Source organism: Equus quagga, chromosome 1, assembly GCF_021613505.1.
Source record: "Equus quagga isolate Etosha38 chromosome 1, UCLA_HA_Equagga_1.0, whole genome shotgun sequence".
Taxonomy (NCBI): Eukaryota; Metazoa; Chordata; class Mammalia; order Perissodactyla; family Equidae; genus Equus; species Equus quagga.
The window spans coordinates 77,350,670-77,373,129 of NC_060267.1; the positions used below are offsets into that span (position 1 = coordinate 77,350,670).

Consider the following 22,460-nt stretch of genomic DNA (forward strand, 5'->3'; position numbering starts at 1 on the left):
CCCAGACTAACTTCCTTCCTCAGCCTAGCAAGATGGGAATGAAGGGAATTTCCTGCTGCAACTTACGATGTGTGTTACTATCATTATCTCATTTAGTTATCACAACCTTCTGAGATATACCATTTTACAAGTGATACAACAGAGGCTTAGAAAGGTGAAGTGAATTCCTGCCATCACACAGCCAGTTAGAAGTAAAGGCAGGATTCGAACCCAGGTCTCTCCAAATCCAGAGCCTGTGGCCTCTCCATTCTCTTCCATGACCTCTCAGACAGTGGGATTTGCTAATGTGGAAACCGTCTGATCTTTTGCCTTCGTACACGTGACATCAGCTTCAAGAATTCTCTCCCCTTCGATGAAATCGTTTTTCCTTCAGAGTTTGGGGAAATCACCTTCATTAATTATCCCACAGCTTTGACTAATTAACCCACATCCTTCTCTCTTGGGGCTTTGAATCTACATGTTAGAATCCTAAAATGTTAGCAGGATGCTTTGGTATCAGGGAGGCCAACCCCCTCATTCTAGAGATGGGAAAGCTAGACCTGGGTGCTCAAGAAATGCGGTCAAGGTGACCTAGTGAATTAGAAGCCAAGGTAAAGTCAGTACTGGGTCTCCAGTGACGGAGTCTGGTGCCCTTTGGTCTGGCTTTTGGATTGTCTGATGGGACTGGCTCTTCTCTGACAGGTTGGAGAGCGGAGTAGTGTATGGCTTTGCTGTCTCATTGATTTCAGGGGCAATGAAGAAGGGTACTGGGCAAGGACCAGGGGCAGGAATGGACACAGAAACCAAGGAATGTGCAGTCAATGAAGTGTAGCTTGGAAAGCACCAGATGGAAGCTCCAAGTGATGCTGAATCCACTGGACTGAGGTTGGAGGAGAAAGCCGCCTTGACTGCAGAGGGACTGTATTAGCCAGGGTTGGCTAACTGCTGTAACAAACCACTCCATATGCTCTGTGGCAGAAGGCTATAAACATTTATTGCTTGCTCGCATCATGGTCCAGTGCTACTAGTGGTTTTGATCTCAGCTCTCTGGTGTTGTTCGGGGAGCCAGGCTCCTTCCCTTTTTGGCTTCTTCCCTTTCCAACACTCAACCTGCAAAGTCAGCATCCGAGGTGATTAGGGAGCTCGTGGTGAGTCAAGGCCAGTCAGGGGCAGAGCTTGGGCCAGAGCAGGAATTCCTGGCTCCACAGCCAGCAGCTGGTATTTCTACCACACTGTCCTGCCTTTCAACATCTTTGACTCTTTTTGCTCCTCTCTGAAATGGGAATCAGACGACCTGCTCTGCCTATCCCCAGCATCATGATTTCAAGCACTAGAATACATTTTGTAAACGTGAGCATGCCCTGCAGATATAAGTATGGCTGTGGTTTCTTTTCTAAATGATAAAGAGCTGAGCATCCTGCCCACATCAACCTGGAGTCCTTTCCCTTCAGGCCCTGAATGTAGATGACAAACTTGAGAAACATTCATCAGGAATGGAAGCGTGGCTGCAATCTGATTACATAGGACATGGTCACTGCTGCTGTGAGTCTAAAGCACACGGAGCATCTCTCCCCAGGGGATGCTGGTGAACCCATGCTGTGTGTGCATTTTGACGCCAAGAATAAGTTCCTCCCTCTCCCAGCCCCTCCTGCTTGCAGCCACCAAGCTTACATCTGCAGGATCCATTGTTGACCTTGACCCTGGGCTGTAGCACCTTTGGACCCTGGCAGGGTAATTGACTGACCAGGCATGGAATCTGGAATCCAATAACTCTGTATTCAAGTCTTGGTTCTAGTGCTTAGATCGGTTAGCTTTCCTTATCTATAAAATGGGGAGAATGACTTATATGGTTGTTTTGAGGGCGAAATGAGCTCATTATGAAAACTGCTTAGCAGATTGAAAATTGGCAGCACTCAGGAAAGCTGTGGTTAATTTCATGCCATATCCAACGTGCTAGAGATGAGTTCTTGGCACTTGCATAAGGGTTGAGTCAGAACTTCACCTTGTGGCTTCCCTGGTGGCCCCATTTTGATGAGCGGCCTTTTGCCTCAGTGTCCCTTGCCTGCCCATCCGAATTCCTTCCCTGAATCTTAGCTGGCTTAGCAGAGGACCAAAGACTCCTTCTAGCCCCAGTGAGGTCAGATCCCCAGCCACCAAGGTCACCTGAAGGCCTGTTGGCTGGATTCCCTGGCTGGGCTCCACCATCTTGACCACCCAGGCAGTGAAATCTGAAATCTGAAGCTTTTCCATGGCCTGTTCACCATCTAGCTCATATTGACCTCACCAACTGGATTCTCACTAGAACCACAAGGAGCTGCTTCTTCAGCTTCTCAGACTTAACGCAGAGCCCGAGTCAAGAGCTTGGAGATGATCTCAGGATGGGGGAGTGAGCCATGGTCCAACTGGGGTCCCTGAGAGAAGGTACACAGAGCAAGCCTTGGAGTTTCCTGTAGGAGGAGAGGGGCCTGGGTGGGACATTCATTCACTGCTCCCGTCCCTCATTGGTTGAGGGTCCCCAAGGAAGTCCCTCCCACCTCCCACTTTGAAAATGTTCCTGGGTCAGATCTGAGTGGGTTTCCCAGGCTCTGGAGAAAGCCCTGAGGCAGAGCAGTCGGGAGACTTAGAGGCACGTGCTTGGAGGAGAGCCTGTCCCCTGCAGCTACGCTGACATCAGAAATGACGCAGGACCCTAGAAGCGCCTGCTGGAGCCATTTTACGTAGCTAGCTGTTTCCCACTCGGGCCTTTTGCACAAACTGTGCACTGGATCACTAAAGGTTTAGGTTCAAATGTCACCTTCTCAGAAGGGGCTTTCCTGGCATGCCATCTGAAGGAGCCTACCTGCGGTTTCTGCGTCCCATGACACTTTTCTTTCTGTGACCCTTCTCTGGTAGCCTGGCCGATAGCTTAAAAGCCACCAGCCCATGCCTGTTTCTGGGTGTCGGGATCCATTCACACAAGACCTGCACCAGACTTGGGCTGGGGTCATTACAGAAGAAGAGGGTCAAATGCCAACACCAGTCCAAGAAGTACGCGCCAGAGGAGTGCTAAAGCTTTGATCCATTATCAGGGGTTGGGGTAGAAGATGTCGGAGTCAGGCACAGTACGCAAAGGGAGCTATTTGCAGAAATGAACTAGGCAGCAGGAAACGGGCACTTAGGAGGAGACAAGAAGGTGCAGCCAGCGCTATTTCTGCAGACATTGTCAGGCTGGCAGGAGGCCTTCTTGGGAACGGACAAGACGCACCTCCTAGTTTCGCTTTGCCATTTTAAGGACACTTCCTGTATCTGGGTTCCACTCCCTCAGTGTGGCCACAGGAATGATGTCACTGGGAGTTGTGAGAAGGTGGGAGAAGTGACGACTTCTGTGCACACCTCAGTGAAGACGCATTTCCATCGGCTGTAGTTCCTTCCGAAACCCTGACGGGGATGAGATTCCAGGACTTGGAAAGAGGCTCTTTTTGAGTTTTGGCCCAAAGGCAAAGCAGCCTGCAGTGCCCCTGGGATTCTGGAGTCTCTGGAATGTAGAACAGCAGGGCAGTACCTTCCATTGGTCATAGTTTTCCGAGTCACAGGTGACAGCAGCCACTTCTCCATCAGACCAGCTCAGCAGGACCAGCTCGCCAGGATGCAGTGTGAGTCACCCTCCAGGCTGTGGTCAGGAGCTCAGGCTGCAGGTTTTCCCCTTCACAGTGATCTCATGATCCTCTCTCAATTCTCCACACTTCGGGAAAGGCATTAGGTCAGAAAGAGCCTGCCAAGCGATGTGTCTGCCTTGCAGGCAAAGAAAACATTAGGGTGCTGCCCTTTTACCTTATGGATCTTTTCTCCTTCCAACCCAGTTACAACAGTAAATAACCTCTTGGCTTTTCACTGTTTCTACAGTCAGCCTCTGCAGTTGCTGATAGTGGAATCTGAACAGAGGAAGGACGCTGGAATTTACTCCTTATCATGACAATCGCTCTCTTACTGTGTGGGCTGGCTCCATTGCCAGCATTTGCAGTGTATTAATTATATTCACAGCTGTCTTCATGGTTCCCAGAAGATGAGGTTCTAAATTAAAGCATTCCATTTTAATTCTAATTGCATTAAATAAAGTGCCTCCTCAAGAGTGTGGTTTTCAAGTTACCTAACCTTCTGAGCCTCAGTTTCCTGCTCTGTAGAATGGACGTGGTGATATCACCAACGTCCTTGGATTTTGTGAAGATTAAATGAGTTTCTTACATGGGAAGCACTTACAACAGTGCGTGGCCTGTACCCGGAGCTATTACAAGTGTTCCATGTTATTAGTTTTTAAGATCATCCCTTGTTTAAAGATGGTGAATCTGAAGGAGAGAGTCAGGTATTGTTTTCAAACCAGGGGAGTCCAAATTGGGAATCTGCGTGCAACTGTATGTTTTTAATGTTCTTCTATCTTACCTTTTTGGAGAAAGATTTGCAATGGTTTAGGGATTAAACAAAAAGCAAAATCGGACCGTTGAGATGAAAAAGAGAACAGAGATCAGTGGAAGGAACTAGAAGAAATAAAGTATGCCACAGACCTGAGCGGTAATGATTGTAATAAGTGGGCCGTGAACTTGTCCTTCCTTTCCTTGAAGTTAAGGCAATGAGGGAACATGCTGGATGGCATATACTTCACTTCCTGGTCACAGCATCAAATACATCTTCATTTGCAGGAATAAACTCCTTGGGAGCAGGGAAGCGGGACTAGACACAATAGGAATTTATTATATAGCTCCTTTAGGTATAACTGACTTTGAGTACAGTTTACTGTATCTGTATGTCCAGATTTACTAATGAAAAGCTGTTAAAAGTGTGACTCTTGTGTGAATTCTCTAGAAGATGCGGGACTTTGCTTTTCAGAGCCGAAAGTCCACAGTAGAAATCATGGTGTAAACAAAAGACAAATATGAGTGTTCACTGCCTCTCACAGTTGGCAGAGATAGACTTAACATTTTAGATTTCCTTTCCTCCCTCTGCCCTTAGCTCTTCCGTGGAGCAGCTACCTGACCCAAGTCATGTGAACTCACCTGTCTGTGCTTTCTTCTAAATTAAATGAGAGCATCTGTGTTAGTTGCAGCCATTGATCAGCCAAGCTGATCAATTACTGATCACTTGCTTTGTGTGAAGTATGGTTCCAGGGCGTACAGAGGGCCGACCATTTACTGAGTACCTACTACATGCTAATCACTTTCTGGGACACTTTATGCACATTTTTGCATTTATTGCAATCACACCAGGTAGCTATTATTATTTCTGATTTAGAAATGAAAAACTTTGAAGCTCAGAGAAGTTGTGTCACTTAACCAAGGTCACACTGCTAGCTCTGTAGCAGAGCCAGACCTTGAAACCATCGATGGATGATTCATTCATTCATTGATCTGGCTTTTTGCTGTCTTCCTGGCCAGGTGTTGCTGATAAAGAGTTTTGCTGAGAAATGATTCCTGCCCCCAACACACACATAGTCGGTCGGGGAGGCAATTCCCTGACTCCATGTCTAGTGGTCTTGTTATAGTCAAGCTCAATCCTTAGTATTGAAAAGATGTATTTTATGATGTACATGACGACATTGAAATTCCATTTGAGTGCTCTTGGTATTTAGATCAAGTGGGGAAAAAAGGATCAGGTGGTGATAGATTGAGAGCTGAATGATAACATTACATCTCTTTTTACACTTCTGGTCTCCTTCAGAGACTGCATCTTTGTACAAGCCTCCTATAATTTCCCAAGTGGAGTTTAGAAAGTGAAATTTGGTCTTGAGCAATCTCTTGCTGTAAATATCCTGGCCCAGGAGGCAGTGAGATTCACCATCAACAGGTCATGGTTAGGGCAGCAGATTCCTTTCTCTGTAAGGAGCTTGCTTCGGAGAAACAAATTAAACCTAGGTTTTTTAGGTTTAGGGTTTTGCCAGCTTCTAAGTATGACTCCTCAACGTGTTGCCTGGATGAAGGGCTCTGCCTGTGCAGTGGAACCGTCAAAATTCTGTTTTTATCTCCTCTCCTGTTTCCTCAAGGGGCCACCTTCTTCTCCCCACTGGGCCACCTATTTTGTGTTGTCTTAACTCTTTCATGATTGCCCTCTTGTTGCATTTGAGATTCAGGCTGGAGACTGAAAATTTGGAGCAGAAGCATTTTAGACACCTTGTATGAAACAACTAGCTGAATCAGAGGTGCAGAGTAAGTCCATTTTAGGGCTGAAAGACATTACAAACCACTTTATTCAATGTCTGAAGCACCACCAAGACCTACGATGCTTCCACATCAGGTGCTCGCTGCTTCTGTGACAGCCTGTTTGCCCTTCGGATGACTTTGGTCATTAGAAGTTCTTTTCTTGTTGGAGTGCAATTTGTCCTCAAGTAGATTTCATCATCAATTCCTACTTCTTCTCTCTGTCACCCAGCAGAATAAGTCAGCTCTCTCCTTTCCCTGACAGACCTTCAGAGATTGTCAGACAAATTATGTCCCTTTTGGACAGAGATTATTCCAATTTTCTCTCACTAAAGAGGTGAGGTTTTAATCTTCTCAATGCCCTGATTGTCTGAATATGCTCCATTCTAAGGATCACAAGTATATTAAGACATCTATTAACTGAGTGTAAACCTCTTTTCAAATGGACCTGGTGGTGACCTCAGAACCTTCCCAATAACTTCCAGGTAATTATCATAAATTAATTTCTTAATAAAGAAACCTTTTTTCTTTTTTTGAGGAAAATTAACCCTGAGCTAACTGCTGCCAATCTTCCTCTTTTTGCTGAGGAAGACTGGCCCTGAGCTAACATCCATGCCCATCTTCCTCTACTTATATGTGGGATGCCTACCACAGCATGGTTTTTGCCACGCGGTGCCGTGTCTGCACCCAGGATCCGAACCGGCGAACCCCGGGCCACCGAGAAGTGGAGTGTGTGAACTTAACTGCTGCGCCACCCGGCCAGGCCCTTAATAAGGAAATCTTAATTGTGTAGCTACTGTGTTCAAGTGCTGTGCATCATGGATGCAGCCCTGGGGACACAATGTGAACACAGCAGAAGAATCCACGCCGTCATGGAATTTGTAGACTGCTCTGGAACTAACCCTGTGTTGCACTGAGTTGAAAGCTCTTTGCTACCTTGGAACCGGGCTTTTGGGTGGAAATAGATGCTTTTTCAAACCTGACTCTGATGTTCACCTGAAGGGTGTCCAGGTGGAGCGTGGTCCTCAGCCTCGCTGAATTCGGTCTGCAGTGCCTCTTTCACACATCTGGGGCCTGCTCCACTCTCTGCTCTGCTAACTGCTTAGGAAGCCTTGATTGTCGGGAAATAGATGCTCAGAGAAGCTAAATCCTTCTGGGGATGATCCAGGACTCATTTTGCACTGGAAAATGAAGGCGCTTTTTGGAAAAGCTTTTGAAACCACAACCAGTTGACTCCAGTTCAGTGATGTTCCTGCCATACCTGGAAAATTCTCTCTCTCTCTCTCTCCCTATCATTTTAGTAATTTCTTTTAGTTAATTCATGTAAATAAAAGGCTTGAGAGGTTATTAATTTTGTTCACTTCCCATCAGTCCTTGAGAAATAACGGTTCTCAGTCTGCTGGGGTGATAGGGCACTGATCCAAAATCGGGAGATGCTCTCTGAGAGTCGACGTGCATGGAAAGTCCCTGGAGAAGTGATTTTGCTTGGACATGTACCATGCCCTGTCTTTGAAATGACTGATATTTGTGGTGGGTTTTTTTTCCTATAAATGTCCTGCTGGATTTCTCCCTCCTTGGCTGTGAGACAACCTCAGCTCGTAGCCTGTCTCTCCCTGGGTGAGGCTGCTGCCCCGGGATCTCGATGGAGCACTTCTTTTGCTGTTTCTTTAAATCACACTTTTAGGCTCTGACCTGTTGTGGTCATGATGCGCGTGAGCAGGAACTGGGTTTGAATCATATTGGTTGCATGGCAGCTTTGGGAAAATCACTCCTTCTCTGAGTTTGTTTGTTTCCGCTTAAAATGATGATCTGAGAATAGAGCCGACACTCAACGAATTAAATAGAAAGTCCGGAGGCTAAGAAGGACTGCTTGCCTCTCTCCTGGGTCTGATCGTGTATTCGGTTAACATGCAATGACGGAGAAACAATAGAACAGCTCTGTTTGTGGTACTGGAGATGCAGCAGATGGGACACACAGGGGGTCCCTGTTGTCACGGAGCTTGATTTCTAGGAAACATAGACATGAATAAGCAAACCCAGTAGTATGTTCAATGGAAATATATGCCATGGAGAAAAATAAAGAAGGGGCGTGGGAAGGCTTGTGTGAGTATGTGCGTGTGTTTTTACACGTGTGTATTTACGGAAGATGGTGAGGAAAGTCTCATTGAGAATGTGACATTGGGGGGACACCTGAGGGAAGCAAGAAAGTGAGCCGTGCATGTGTCGCGTGGGAAAGAGCATCTCAGGCGAAGGGTGTCCAGTGGGAGGGTATTAGCTTGGGGTCAAGAACAGCAGGGAGGCCAACGTGCCCAGAGCGTCATGAGAGAGGAGCCGAGGTCAGTGGAGTATCCAGGGACAGAGCATTCAGGGTTTTGAAGGCCACTGTAACGTCTTGGGCTTTGCTCTAAGCCAGAAGGCAAGCTGTGGAGGGGTTGGGGGCAGCAGAATGAGATGACATGACTCAGCATCTCAAAAGGATCATTCTACAACTCCTTGGAGTATAGACTGGCTCTAGGAGGCAAGCGCTGAGGACCCAGGGTCCTTGGCTTCATTTTCAATGCTGCCCAGGATAATTAGAAAGACAGCTATCTAAACCAGGCTCTCGAGGCGGAGAGAAAGTAAAACAATAGGAACTGGTCCCCATTTCTAGATGCGCCTCACTCTGTGCTGGAAAGTTCAACAGCAGGGAAGGGGAACAGAAGCCTTGTTGCTGAGGGGCCAGTGACAAGCCATAGGAACAAGCATAGGGCGGTAGAAAATGTGTGAGCTTGCCCTTTACAACCAACAATAAAGGATTAGTGAATGAAAGTAAATTAGCGATAGGACACCAATATGGTGGAGCCCTTAACCATGCCAGAGAAGAGTGGTGTTCCCGGCCAGGTGGTCCTTGCAGAATCTGAGTAGGCAGTGGACACGTGAGCCAGAAACCCTCCCTCCCTGTCCCCACATTCCTATCCTGCGACCCCAGTATATAGTTGCAAAAGGTGATAAGCAAAAAGGTTTGTGGTTGTTGACGGGAGGTTTTGCTCAGCAGAGGGGGAGAGGAGAACAGTAGAGGTGGCCTGCCATGACCTGCTGCCTCTGGGCAGCTTGAACCCCTTGTGGAGAGAGGGATTAGAGTGAAGGTGGAAAAGGTGTTTTCCTGTCTCTATGAGCCTGGGAGCCCAGCTGGCATCGCCGGTCCACATCAGCACATCCACCAGGGGCTCCGCCATTCAGTGCCCTCCTAAAGCCAGGAGAGGCTGCCATCTGCTGGTTGTCTTAAGTATTTTACCCAGGTGCTCGGCTTTGGACAAACATCTCTCAACTTTAGAGAGAAACATGTGTTGGCATTTTCTCCAGGCCGGGTGCTGTCCATTTTCTCTTTTAGATTCTCATAGATTCTTATCAGGGTGGGTCCTCCTCATTCTCACTTATAGGGATACTCAGAAAAATTAAGAGACGAGGCCAAGATCATTCAGTAATTGGAAAGGTTGGGATTCAAGCTCAGCTCTGACTACAAAGGCAATTGCTTGAAAGAAGTTGTTATGATCACACTGGCTTTGCAAACTGTCGAGTGTTATGAGGGAACCTGCAAATGGCCAGTGTTCCATGTGTGCGGAATGGAAGAATGGATAAAGGAATAAGTATGCAGATGGATGCTCCTCCAGACCCCGTGGCCTAAGGGGTCAGAAGACCTGGGTTTTAGTCCCAGCTCTGGCACTTCAAGGCTGGGTGAACTTGGGGGAAGTCATTTCACTGCTCTGAAATGCACTTCTTTCTTTTTTTCGTGGGGGGTGAGGAAGATTGATGCTGAGCTAACATCTGTGCCGATCTTCCTCTATTTTGTATGTGTGCCACCACAGTGTGGCGTGATGAGCAGTGTGTAGGTCCACACTCGTGATCCGAACCGCAAACACGGGGCTGCCAAAGGGGAGTGCGTGAATTTAACCACGATGCCATGGGGCCCACCCCTGAAATGCATTCCTTAACCTGTAACTGCAAATGTGCTGGGCTCATGTTGGAGCTACTTATTTTGACTGTGTGTGTGTGTTTTTCTGTAACACGTTGAAATCTATTTTCCAGTCTTGGTGGAATTGGAGTGATTTCTCAAGAGGAGAGCTTTTCCTGTTTCCTTTCCAAGCTCTAAATTCATTTGCGGGCTCTCTGGGGGAGGGAGGAGGACGTGGGGAGAGAGCCCTCTGCTGGCCACTAATATAACACACCAGCCCGGAATCCTGGCCGGGAGCCTAGGGGAGAAAGCCCTGCACCCCGCTGAGGCTAGAGGACACAGGTGGATTGGGGGGTGAAGGTCTTTCTAGGGTTGGAGTATGCTTTCTAAACTGCAACCCCGATTATGTCACTCCTGCCCTAAATACCTTCAGCAGCTCTCGGCTGTGCTCAGAGGACACACAGCCTTCGAGATGAGGCCCTGCACCACCTTCGCCCTTCGCATCCAGCCACAGCCTCCCCTTGGCATCGCACAGTCCTCAGTCTAACCTCAGTAACCTCGAGGGAGCTCTCTCTGGCTCCCCCATCCAACCGACCCAACGCCCTGGTGCTCCAGGACTGGGCAGCCCTCCCCATCTCTGGGGGCCTGAATGACACATCCCTAATTAGGCTGGCCTAGTTGAAGTGACACTCATGTCTAGGGAAGATCTCCTGCAGGCATTCAGGGCAGCTCAGGAACAGAGATGCGAACGTGGAGAAGTCCCCTGGGACCCCAAGTCCCGCAGGTTTTACCTTCTAAACATCTCTCCAAACCATATGCTCCATCTCAGCGACATCACCCTTACACAAACCCCATCGCCTTTCTCCTGGACTCCCGCAGTGGCCTCCTCAAGGACTCTCCCAGATTGCACCTCCAGGTCTCAATTCAAACTGCGACAAAAAGATGGTTTAAAGAAACAGATGTAATCATAATACTTCGCTGCTTAAAATTCCTTAGCAGCTTCTCATTGCATTTAGGAAAAAAGATCAAAATCCTTATTCTGGTCCAGAAGAACCTGCAGGACTGGGCTCCTGCTGCCACTGCAGCCTCCCTTGCCCTGTGCCTCTGGCTTTCTTTCTGCACAGCCTGGCAGCCTCTGGGTCTGCCCTCACCCTCTGCCTCTGCCTCTTTCACTGGTTAACCCCTCCTTAATTGTTTAGATGACTGTTCAAATGCCCTTCCCAGTCAGGTCTGTTCAATGTTCTCATAGTGTCTTGTATTTGTTGCCAAGGCATGCTCTCAGATTGCAATTATACGTTGGCTTTTCTGTTGCCAGCTTCTCCCTGGAATGGAGGCTGCCTGAATGCACGGCTTGTGGTTATTTTGTTCATTTAGTGCTGGGCGTATGGGGAGGGAGGTGCTGACTTTTAAATGAAAAGTCCTGACTTTTAAATGAAAAGGGAAACAAGCATCTTGGGAGAAGAGAACCAATCAGCACAGCCCACAAGGAGCCCCTCAGATACTTTGGAGCTGGCAAGGCATGGTGGGAAAGAGAATGGCTTGGGAGGGGCAACCGAGAAGGGGCGAAGGTTGGCTCGATTGTAGTCTCAAAGGACGAGGCTGTGTCTTAGCTACCACGATGGTGGTGGCGGGAAAGCCAGCCTCATGGGCTCTTTGGTTTGCATTCCTTGCTCAAGTTTAAAAGTCCCTCCTCGGGTATCCAGTGGACAAAGCCTAAGGTATGCACCCATGTCCTGGCGACCCCGAGGAGGAGGAAAGAGTGTTTTCTACTGTGGCTTCCACCGAGGGAAGCAGTGTCCTCACATAATGGGGAATTCTCCAAACTAGAAAGGAGTTTGGATGTCGAGAAGCCATTAAATGACCAATGTCTACTACATGGTGGGAGGCATGAGCAGAAAAATGGAGTAAGGCAAGCAGGCAGCTATAATGTTGGTACAGAGTGCCGAGGCACCCCCGAGAGTGGGCACGGCTGTCAGGGCCCCGAGAAGAGATAAAGTTGAGGGACTATTTTCAGATGTGTGGGCAGGTGGAGGAGAACCACAAGGGCTAGCACGGATCCCCAGGTCTAGAAGCAGCTAAGGTGCAAAGACCTGAGACCTGAAGCGGCAAGTGGGGGGAGCAGGTATCTGAAAGCCAAAGAGAGAGTTAGGTGGAGACAGCCAATTGCCAGGTGCTGTGACTCTCTTGGAATAGAAGCTGTCAGCCCACCATGATGCTAGAAAGATGGAGCTGGAAAATAAATACCCTGACTCACCATGCCCCATCCCCACCAGTGTCCTCTCTTCAATGTCCATGGGCTGCCCATTTTGCTACCCAACCAGAAGCCTGAGGGCGCGGGAGTCCATTGATAGAATTCACACAGGGTGGTCTTGAAGGATGCAGAGCAGGGAGAAGGGAGGAGAGCAGAATAAGGAGGGGCAAAGAGAAGACCAAGCACCCAGGAAGTTAATTCTCAATGGAGAGCTACTGAGCGCTTCGTGGGTGGAAGTGGGCTTGGACTTTGAGGGTGGAGTAGAATTTCAGAAAAACTTTCAAGATGGAGGAGATTGCATGGACAAAGCCACAGAGTCAGCCACTGATGGATGTGGTTGAGAAATGGCAAGCTCACACTTCTGACCAGAGCTCATGGTGGGTAGGCATCTGAAACCCACTGTGAGGCATGGAATGTCATGGCCCTGGGCCTTTCTCCCTACCTGTCCCTATTTGGGGGCCTCTACTGCTTTCTCAAGGCCAAGATTAAGGACTCCTGTTTGATATGTCTTGTTCCCCAATCAGAATTTGATTCTTGTGTTGCTTCTGGGGAATACCTTACCAGCTTAGTTATATCTGTATTTCTGGGGAGGAAACATGACTGGGGCTCAGAGTCTCCAAAGTCAGCAGCCCGCAGAGGGTTAAGCCTCCCACTTCAGGCTTGGTTGTTACAAGGAGCCCGTTTGTTTGGGTTTACACAGCAAGGCGAGCGTTGCTATGGCTGAATTGCAGGCAACAAGTCTTATGATCTGGAACAGCAAACTGTGTATATAACATGACAGCATTTATTAAAGCAAGATAAATCCAGCAGCAAAAGATCTGGCGGGAGCCATAAATTCCTCTGATCTTCGCTTCTGAGCCATGACATTCCATTTAAATGAGGCTTATCAGCTCTAACATTTTCATGAAATAAGTCAATTTGCTGAAAACACCTCTGAGAATGAACTGGGAATTGCTTCTCCTGCCCACCACCCTTGTTTTAAAAGAGATATGCGTAGTGTGTGGTTCTGACTCCCACTTGCTGAGTACAAAGAGATCTGCCTTGCTGGGCAATGAGTTCTTCCCATCACTAGGTGTATTCAGGCCGAGGCTGGGGGACACTGGGCTCTCTTCATTTTTGGGGGCTTAGAGTGGAGGAGAAGATATTCCTAACAGGCATTCTTTATAGTTCTAAGAACTTGGGATTGTAGGAGCCTGATGAAGGATCCAGTTGAACTTTCCCCATACCCCTCATTCTGCAAACTGTACTCTGTCACCATGGCACACATTTCCTCAGAGAAGGAGAGATTTTCATCAAGAGGCCTGAGGTTGAGAAGGAATGTTCGGGCCAGAAGGCCAGGGTTTAAATCCTAGTGTTATTATTAATTACCCAATTAAGCAAGTCACTGCAATTCTATGAGCCCGGGTTCATCATATATAAAGTTACAGTAGTGATAGCTAATGCTTATTAACACTTTATCTATGCCAGGCACGATGCTAAGGGCCTCATATGGATGATATTATTTATTTGTCACCGAAATGTTATGAAATTAAGAAGTGCAAATATCCCCACTTTACTGATGAGGAAACTGAGGCACAGAGAAGTTTGGGAACTTGGGAATGGTGGAGCCAAGATCTGAACTCAGGTGGTCTGCCTCGGGGGATTTTAACCTATGCATGAGAACAATTGTCACCTCATCTATGTCATAGGATTATTAGAAGATTGATACTGGCTCAACACAGAGTTGACATAAGGGAAGCCATACTATAGAAAAGAAACCATATTGTAACTTTGAATGACCTCTGATGAACTCACCCAGACATGCTCTGTAGATTTTATGGCCCCTCTCAGCTGCTATAAGTGGATAACTTTGTTCTTTTGAGTTCCTTAGGAATGTGATGACCCCCAGGTAGAGAGTCTATGCTGATAGTCGGCATCTTGACAACTGAAAGACCAGGGTATAGGCCATTGTTCCAGTCTCTGATGCATATCCAGTAAAGCAAAAAACTGTCAGGAACTAAGCCCAGATGTCTGCCCCACCTGGAGACCAGATGGAGGCCCCACTGGGATTAGGACTATTTTTCAAGGGCTGTTAAAATTTGGGTTGTCTATACTTCTTATCCTTCTGGTCCAATACTTGATTATAAGATGTGACTTTAGATGTCATTCCAAACCTGTTGAACTAGGTACAATATTCTAATAATGCAAAATGCTAACCTGAAGCCAGGAACAAGAGAATATTTCCAAATGAGTGCTAAACAGTTTCATTCCTCTAACCCAGATCTACAACCCAATTCAGCAGGAAGGAGCTGGATCGGTTGCAGCCCTGAATCCCTCAAGAATGAGGAGTGACCAAAGAATAGGAGGGATTGAAACCAGCAAACAGTTAGCTATTGATGATTAAGCAGCTAGGAACTAAAGTTCTTTTTCCTTTTTGCAATTACTGATTATAGCTTTTAGCTATTTAACCCACCCATTGTTAACTGTGCTGCTTAGGCAATATGCTGTTGTCTGACTCCCACTAGGCTCCTGTAGATAACATCTCCCTGGAGCTTGGGTCACCATGGTAACGGATGTTTGAGCTGTTCTTCAGGGATTAGAACCTCTTGTCCACTTCAGGCTGGTTGAGACCACCAACCCATCAACTGGGACTGTGCAGATGTCTGATAAATGACCTTTTGAAGTCAAGAGGCTAAAACCTCCATCCTCAGATCATACTAATGTTGCCATTTTGTGAGCATGCATCCTATGAACAGGCATGGAGTCTGACTACACTTGTACAGATCATCAATTACCTCACCTCTCCTCACTTCCAACCACCTCTCTCCACATTTCAGACCACCTTTCCCTCCTATCCCATAAATATCCCTGAGTCCCTCTTTTCGGGGAATCTGATTTGAGACTCATTCTCTTGCTTCCTCACGTGGCTGCCTTGTGAGTAAACCCTCTCTCTGCTGCAATCTCGGCGTCTCGGTGTTTGGCTTTCCGGGCAGTAGGCAAAAACAAACCGGGTGCGGTAACAAGATTACATTAGAAAATGGGTATAAAAACATCTTTTAAACCATAAACGATTAGTCTTGGAAATGTTGAGCAAGAAGCTGAAACTTAAGTTGTAAGCTTTTTCCAACCTTGTTCAACTTTGCTCAAAAAAGTGTTTCCATCCTCCCAGCCTTTAGTCTGCCTTTCTTTCCCCTCCCACTTGACCACCATCCCTCCCTAACCTTTCATTTCCAACATCCCTCCCTCTGTTCAAATGCATAGGCTTTGGTGGAATTCAGGCTCAACAATGAAAGGCCTGAAACAGCTAAATTTAAAAGTACTTGTGCTTTTATTAAAAAAAAAAATACAATCAGGTACTGTCCAGATGTGTTTGGGAAAGGAAGATCTCTTTAAAAACCCTTAGTTTTTATCATCATCATTATTATATTAATAATATTAATCATATCCTTAAAATCCAAACAGTATTGCTTTTCTGGTTTCTGTTGTATGAAATGTAAAAAAAGGGATGGCTTCCAATGACACACATTGACTCATTGCTAACAAAAATAATGATAATTAATTACACAGCTTTGGGTAAAATACAGCTGGTCCTAAAACTACCACTGTACAGCCTACCCCTCTCCCATTCCCAGAGCCACCCAAGAGAAGGAAAACCATGGCGATGCTGTCACTGGAAGATTTTTGCTGATTCAAACAACAAAACGGAAACAGGTTGGAGACTGTCGTCTTTGGTGTGAAGGAAGTAACTGCAGAGGGGGGCCAGGACAGTGCTGCTGCCTTTGGCCCTGATGATCCATGGTCAACTTTAACTCCTGCCAAATGTCCAGGTGTGGCTTGGTGGTTAGATTGATTGTATCGATGCTTTGGTAAAATTTTTTTCTTTCTCTGGGCCCTACTTCTCTCTCACCCAGTTGTCCCTGGAATTTATGCTCGTTTGCGCCTGCCTTCAAGATTTCGGAAGTTGCTGGGTCTCAGCTTCATCTCAGCAAACTGGATTGAATATTCATGGCCCTTCCAGTGGAACCAGTTAACACCCTGGAAAAAAAAAAAAAGAAGATCTCCAGATTGGTTTCCATTAGGCTAGGGGTTCACTGACCATTGCAGTTTAGTAGATGGAACAAAACGAGTTCTGTTTCAACTTGACCATTTGGTAGTTGACAACTGTCTCTTGCTTATCTGTCTATTGACCTGTGTAGTCAAAACTTTCAAACAGGCTGGCTGAATATGACTCCAATTTTTTACTTTGGTCAGAAGTCACCTGACTGCATTGAGCTTTGATCTTCCATCTTGAAACAAAATGGCGGTTGGTGAAACTTGGCAACATTAGGAATAGGTGCCGAAGGAATTCAGGTCATGATTGGAGGTTACAGAATTGAGTAGCTACACGCAGAGAAGTCTATAATTCACAGGATTTCTATGGAGTGTGTTAATAGAGGTTTGTATGGAACAGCAGAGAGAACACAGATGGAACACAAGTTTGCAACTTAACATATAGGGTTAAATCTTAGTGCTCTTACTTGAGAGATAAATGGTCTTGAACAAGTTATCAAAACTTTCTGGGCCTCAGTTTCACTATCTTTTTTGTTTTTCTTAAGGTCTGATAATGTCAACCTTGAAAGTATGTATGAAGATTAAATGAGTTTGTAAAGGAGCCATCACACTGCTCAGCACATAATAGGTGCTCAATAAATATTACTTTACTAATCCCAAACAGGGAGAAATATCCTTGGAATTTTGGCTAAAGATTTTCCTTTACGAAAAGACTATTTTTTTTTTGTGTCTGGATCTCCTGGTCCCACGTTGACTCTTTAGCAGAGTCTACAGATGGTAGAGTCTGCCCATCGAGTCCCACATGGCCCCTTGTCCCACTGGTGAGGGGTTCAGCTTCAGAGGGTGCTCCTAGGAGCCACCACTCCATGCACTCCCTCTTCTCTTTAACCTGCCTTGGGCTGTGAGGGGACAACTGTAATTAGGCAGCTACGGTAAGGTAGTGCAGCCTGACAGCCTGGTCCTGTGCCGCCTTCCTCTGTCCTCATTCTTTCCTCTGATAGAGCTGGGGGCAAGCTCTCCTTGCACTATGGTGGAGACTGAAACCAGAGAGGGGAAGTGACTTCACACAGGCGACACAGCACCGGAGCAGAGCCAGAGCTGGGACCAAACTCCCATAATTGCATTGTGGCCTTTTTCGTCATCTCCTTCTTCTTCCAAAATTGTATGGAAGATGAAACAAGAAGTTTCCTTTAGGCATGTGGCTTTTTTTTTTTCAGAAGCACTTCATACTGCACTAGTGTTAGGAGACAAGGTAATAAAGGCAATCCAATGGTGCTCAGAGCGGAGGTGTAATTGAGGCAACACAATAAGACAGGAAAACACAGAACCGGGGTCAAAACGTGTCCTCCAGCTCTTGGCTCCTCTGTCCAACAGGCATGAATAGCCACGTCCTGGTCCCCTCACAGGGTAAAGGTGACAAGCACCTGGGCTGGAGGAGCTGAGAGTGCCCTGCAGAGCATGAGCAATGGTGCCGTGGGAAGAGCTGCCTATAAAGGCACAATGATGATTTGCTCGCAGCTACCTCAAGCATAAACACTCGTATGAAAATTACTAATAAGGAAGAGCAGCCGGTCAAAAACCAAATGCCAACAACAACAAAAAAACCTCAATAATAAAGTACAAATAAGCAAAACGACAAGATGCTACATCCTACCTGAGACCATGAATCCGAATCCCTGGGCTATAAGGTGGGGTTAGAGCCTGTGGCTTTTGACAAAACCCCCAGGACCCCTTGGGAGCAGCCTGGGTAGGAATCCCTGAGTTCCAGGGATCAGTCTGGGTGGCCGTGTGTGAGCACCCTCTCTCCTCCCCAGGGTGGGGACGGCCTCTGAGAAGGGACCAGGCAGGGGCTCCACTGTGATTAAGTAGCTGGAAACCACCTGACTTTGTCCACTTCGCGGGCGCGTGCTGGTGCACCAGGGTTCAGCCTAAGGGAGATGATTGCACTTGTTCTGCTCACCTATTTCTAAAGGGGACCTCAAAAATCTGTTTCTGTGATTGTGGAAATTAAGCTACAGCATCCTGTGTGGCACAGAGAAACGCCGAGGGCCGGATGTGGGGAGGTCCTGTTTTGCCTCCAATTTCACTCTGTGACCTCAAGGACGTCACCTTTCTCGGGGCCTCGGTCTCATGATTCATAAAAAGACAAGACTTGAAGTCTGCGGTCTTCGTTCCAAGGGGTTCTTGGGGCTCTGGAGGTGCCTCCAGACTGGGGTGAGGAGGCGGTGTCCCGGGCCTTCATCACCCTGGCTTCCCCTAAGTGGCTTCCACTTTTAGCTGCTTTCCTCTGGGGGTTCACACAAAGATTTTGTCTGAGAAAAGCTATCTATGTTTGGAATTCACCTGACCAGTGATCCCTGGGGAGCGTTCATGGGTGAACACGTGCTGTTTCTGTGAATTACCTGCCCTGCAGTGTCATTGAGATTTCTCCTTGCTGTGCTGGGAAAAAAATGTGTGTCATCTACCTGTGGTTCCTGCCTCCTGGTCTCAGCCAGGGCGGAGGTGCTGACTGGCCTGCCCATCACCTCCAGCCAGCTTCCCTAGCCCTGTCCTGGGCCCTCACCATCCACTCACCTGACTGTGGTTATTGTCCCCATATCTCCCCATCAGGTTGACACGGTGACAGTTCTTGTACCAGAAAGCCCCCTTGTAGGAGAGGGCACAGTTGGTGATGGCTGAGTCCGTGTCCTTGTCATAGGTGGAGAAGGATCTGCCATTGTGATAGGCCATAGAGTCACCTGGGAGAGAGAGAAAGTATGGACTGAGAAATCCCAGCCAGTGTTTCCTGTGGGCCGTGAAGAGCAGAGCCAGGGGTGACAAATGAAAAGGTCCTGGGGTGGGCTGGCTCTGGACATTGGACCCAGAATTAGAATCAAACACATGCCTGGATGGGACATGAGTGTCACCCCAAAGACTCATTTCTGATACAACCAGCACAACGGGTAGAAAGAGGGCTGCAGGTGGCTTCGGAGGGTCCAACTTCAAGTCCCATCTCTTTCGCCCCCGAGCTGCCACCTTGAACAAGTCAAGCCACTTGCTGAGCCTCAGTTTCTCATCTGAAGAATGACCCTAGCACGTGGATTCAGTCTATCTCAGTATACTGCAGGGACGATGGATATGCTAAACAGGCAGAGTAGGATACAAATAGGAGTGTTGTAATTTTTATGATTTTTTTGCATTCCCTTTCATAAAGGAGCTCAGAGAGTGAGAAATCTGCGTTTAATAATGGTCTGCTTTTCCCCCAAATTCAAGTATTCAGAGCCATACTTATAAATAAACTCTTCATATATTAGTTGTCACCAAAGAGCCTGCGTATCGTATAGCTATTTTTCAAAGTGTTCATGGGACCAGCGTTCCCTGATTCTTAGACGAGAAGCTCATTTATATAGAGTGCTATTTGAGCATCTAGTTTGTAATTTAATATAGTGAATTTTAGGAGCATTTAAGTGCCATTTCTTTCCATGTCCCCTCACTACCAACCCCTGGCCAATGTTGTGCACCAAAGTTTCAAGACACTGAGGCATTCTACCCTGATACTTGGAACAAGTTGTCAGAGGGACCCAGGTGCCTTTTTAACTGAGAATAGCAGGTAGATATTGATGAAACAAGATGTTCTGCTGTGGAGGGCTGGCTGCCAGCAACATACACGGGAGAACGCAGCCTTCAAGGCTTATCTTAGCAAAGAGACGTATTATGGCTCATTCACTCCTTAGACAGAGACGGGTGGAGGCCACATGCCTGCTGCCCCTGGCTTTGCTTTCCGTGTAACAATATCCTTCCTGCCTGAAGCCATCTCAACCAAGGAGGTATTTATTGCCAGGTAATAAAATGTCACAATTCTTTGAAGGATGCAAGAACGAAAACAATTTTTGCCCCTGGGTGTCTCTTTTCCAGACCAGACTGATCTCGAAAGAGCTGGGTGCCTCCTCAGACTGAGCCTGGCTTTTGGCAAACTGGGGAATTTCACCTTTATGAATGGTTTCTTTCATGGCTCAGAGAGGTTGAAAATATCCCATAACATCTCTCTCTTTTGTTTTCAGAAACATAACTAGAAATCATCCTAAAGTGGGCATGGGTTGCATGGGGTGGTCACATTCTTTGGCCTCATCCTTTCTTGTTACCAAGTCCACCTGTCTCAGCCAGGCCTGTACCCCAGGTCCACCTTCTACAAGCTGTTTCACCTTGGGCAAATTACCAAACTTGTATGAGCCTCAGTTTCCTCATCTGAATAATAGCAATGTCTTCCTGGAATGGTTTTATGAGAGTTAAAATGGGGGTGATGCACTTGAAATATTTGCAAAAGAAGATGCCTCCTAGTAGGCCTGAATGCATAGTTCCCTTATTTATTTCTCCTCTAAGCTGAAGCCAGAAAACCGCACAAAGGCCATTTCAAGCCAAAGGCATCTTTTAAGACCTGAACTACATTATGTACCAGACAAGGAATGACAGTACCGATTGAGAGAGAGTGAGCTTCTGGTCACAGGGTATGCAGGATGAGGTGGGATGACCACATGGTGGTGATGTCTAAGATGAGATTCAAACAGCTGGGTGATGGAGTGGATTGTCTGCTATTCAAAGCGCCACCCACAGACTAGTGACATCACCCACAGTGACATCCCCGGGGAGCTCGTAGGAAAGGCAGAACCTTGACTCCACCCTAGTCATACTGCGTCAGCCGCTGCGCGTTCACAGGATCCCGTGGCGGGTCACATGTACATAATACATTGAGAAGCACTGGGTCAGATGAGTATTAAGACCCTTGAGAGTCTGTTTTTCTCTTAGTCTAAAACTGATATCTAAAAATGGATAAGAGAAAGACCTATTTTTTTGAGTGACAGTAGCTACAAATTGGTCCTGATTTCCAGCCTGCTCTATTTTCATGATGGAGATATCTACCCGATTCCATTCAATGGCAGACCCTCTGGATTAGCACCTAGTGGGGATTCAAATATCTGTTGATCCAATAAGTGGATGGATTCATGGTGGAAGGAATGATGGCTGGAGGAACTAGCTGAAAGCACAAGAAGGTTTTTGTGGGTTCGGAGGCTAGAAGCACGGCTGTCCCATACCTGCTGTCCCGCTGTACCCCTCCACCTTCAGCTTGTAGCGCGTCTTGGCATCACCCACGCTGAACCTGTCATAGACAGCATAGGCTGACTTCCCGTGGTCCCGCAGGTCTACTCGCAGCTCGTACTGCCCTTGGGATGTGATTTTGTTCAGGTTGTCCAGCCCTGTGGATGACAGGCAATATTGCCAAAGATGCACAAGTGACTGGGGCCATCATTTCTACTCCACCCGGTAAGAGCAGCGGCTGGGTGTACCCTAGAGAAGTCTGTGTTGCAGAGACCCCGGTTTGCAGCCTGGTCTGCTCTGTGCTGGTGCAACACCAGGCAAGACATATGATGTTTCTGAGCGTCAGGTACAATCTGGTTGCCCTGCCCACTTCTTAGTGTATTGTGAAGATCAAAGGAGATAAGGGTGGAGAAAGCCCTTTTTAAGCAATAAACCACCTTACAAGTGAAAGGCAATGGATGATCAGGGGACAGACTCCCTGGCCCAGGCACTGGGGCATAGGACAGTGCCCTTTGCAGGTAGGTGGTTGGAAAGAGTGAGTTGCTTGGATGGATGGATGGATGATGGCATTGTAGAGTTGGCTTGGGAGATTTCAAATTGCAGCTCTACTGCTTATTGGCTAGATGCCAATGAACATGAAACATAGCCTCTCTGAGGCTCTGTTTCCCCGTGTCAAGAGGGGAATTTTGAACTTTGTGGGGATGCTATGAGGCTTAGAGGTTATGGCTCCTAGGGACCTATGTCAGCACAGGATGGAGGCAGTTAACGATATCACTAAGGACAATTCTAGAAATGGTCCAGTGAATGAATTAAAGCTTGGCTTATTCTTAAGGTCTGGCTGTTGGCTCTTCCCTGATTAGATTTTATTTTTAATGACTCAGAGAATTTAAAGTCTTTTCTCTCGAGAAATTGAAATTCTGTGTCTACTACCAGTGCCGTTGTTTCTTCCTAATCCATTTCTCTCCCATAGGTTGCTGAAGGTTAGGACAAACAACAAGGAGGGTAGAAATGGGTATTTTCGACACAAACATGC

The 22,460-nt window shown here is 47.1% G+C and overlaps 1 protein-coding gene across 4 annotated transcripts in view; it reads right to left on the bottom strand.

Moving 5' to 3' along the window:
- Positions 1-15,613: 15,613 nt before the first annotated feature.
- Positions 15,614-22,460, bottom strand: part of TNC (tenascin C) — a 90,924-nt gene continuing 84,077 nt past the window's right edge. For all 4 annotated transcript variants that reach the window (XM_046658119.1, XM_046658128.1, XM_046658148.1 and 1 more), the window contains 3 exons: positions 21,424-21,585; positions 18,929-19,092; positions 15,614-16,339 (listed from right to left, as the gene is read on the bottom strand). In XM_046658119.1, the coding sequence (XP_046514075.1) occupies positions 16,229-16,339; positions 18,929-19,092; positions 21,424-21,585 (437 nt within the window). In that variant the 3' untranslated portion in view covers positions 15,614-16,228. The remainder of the gene's footprint in view (positions 16,340-18,928; positions 19,093-21,423; positions 21,586-22,460) is intronic.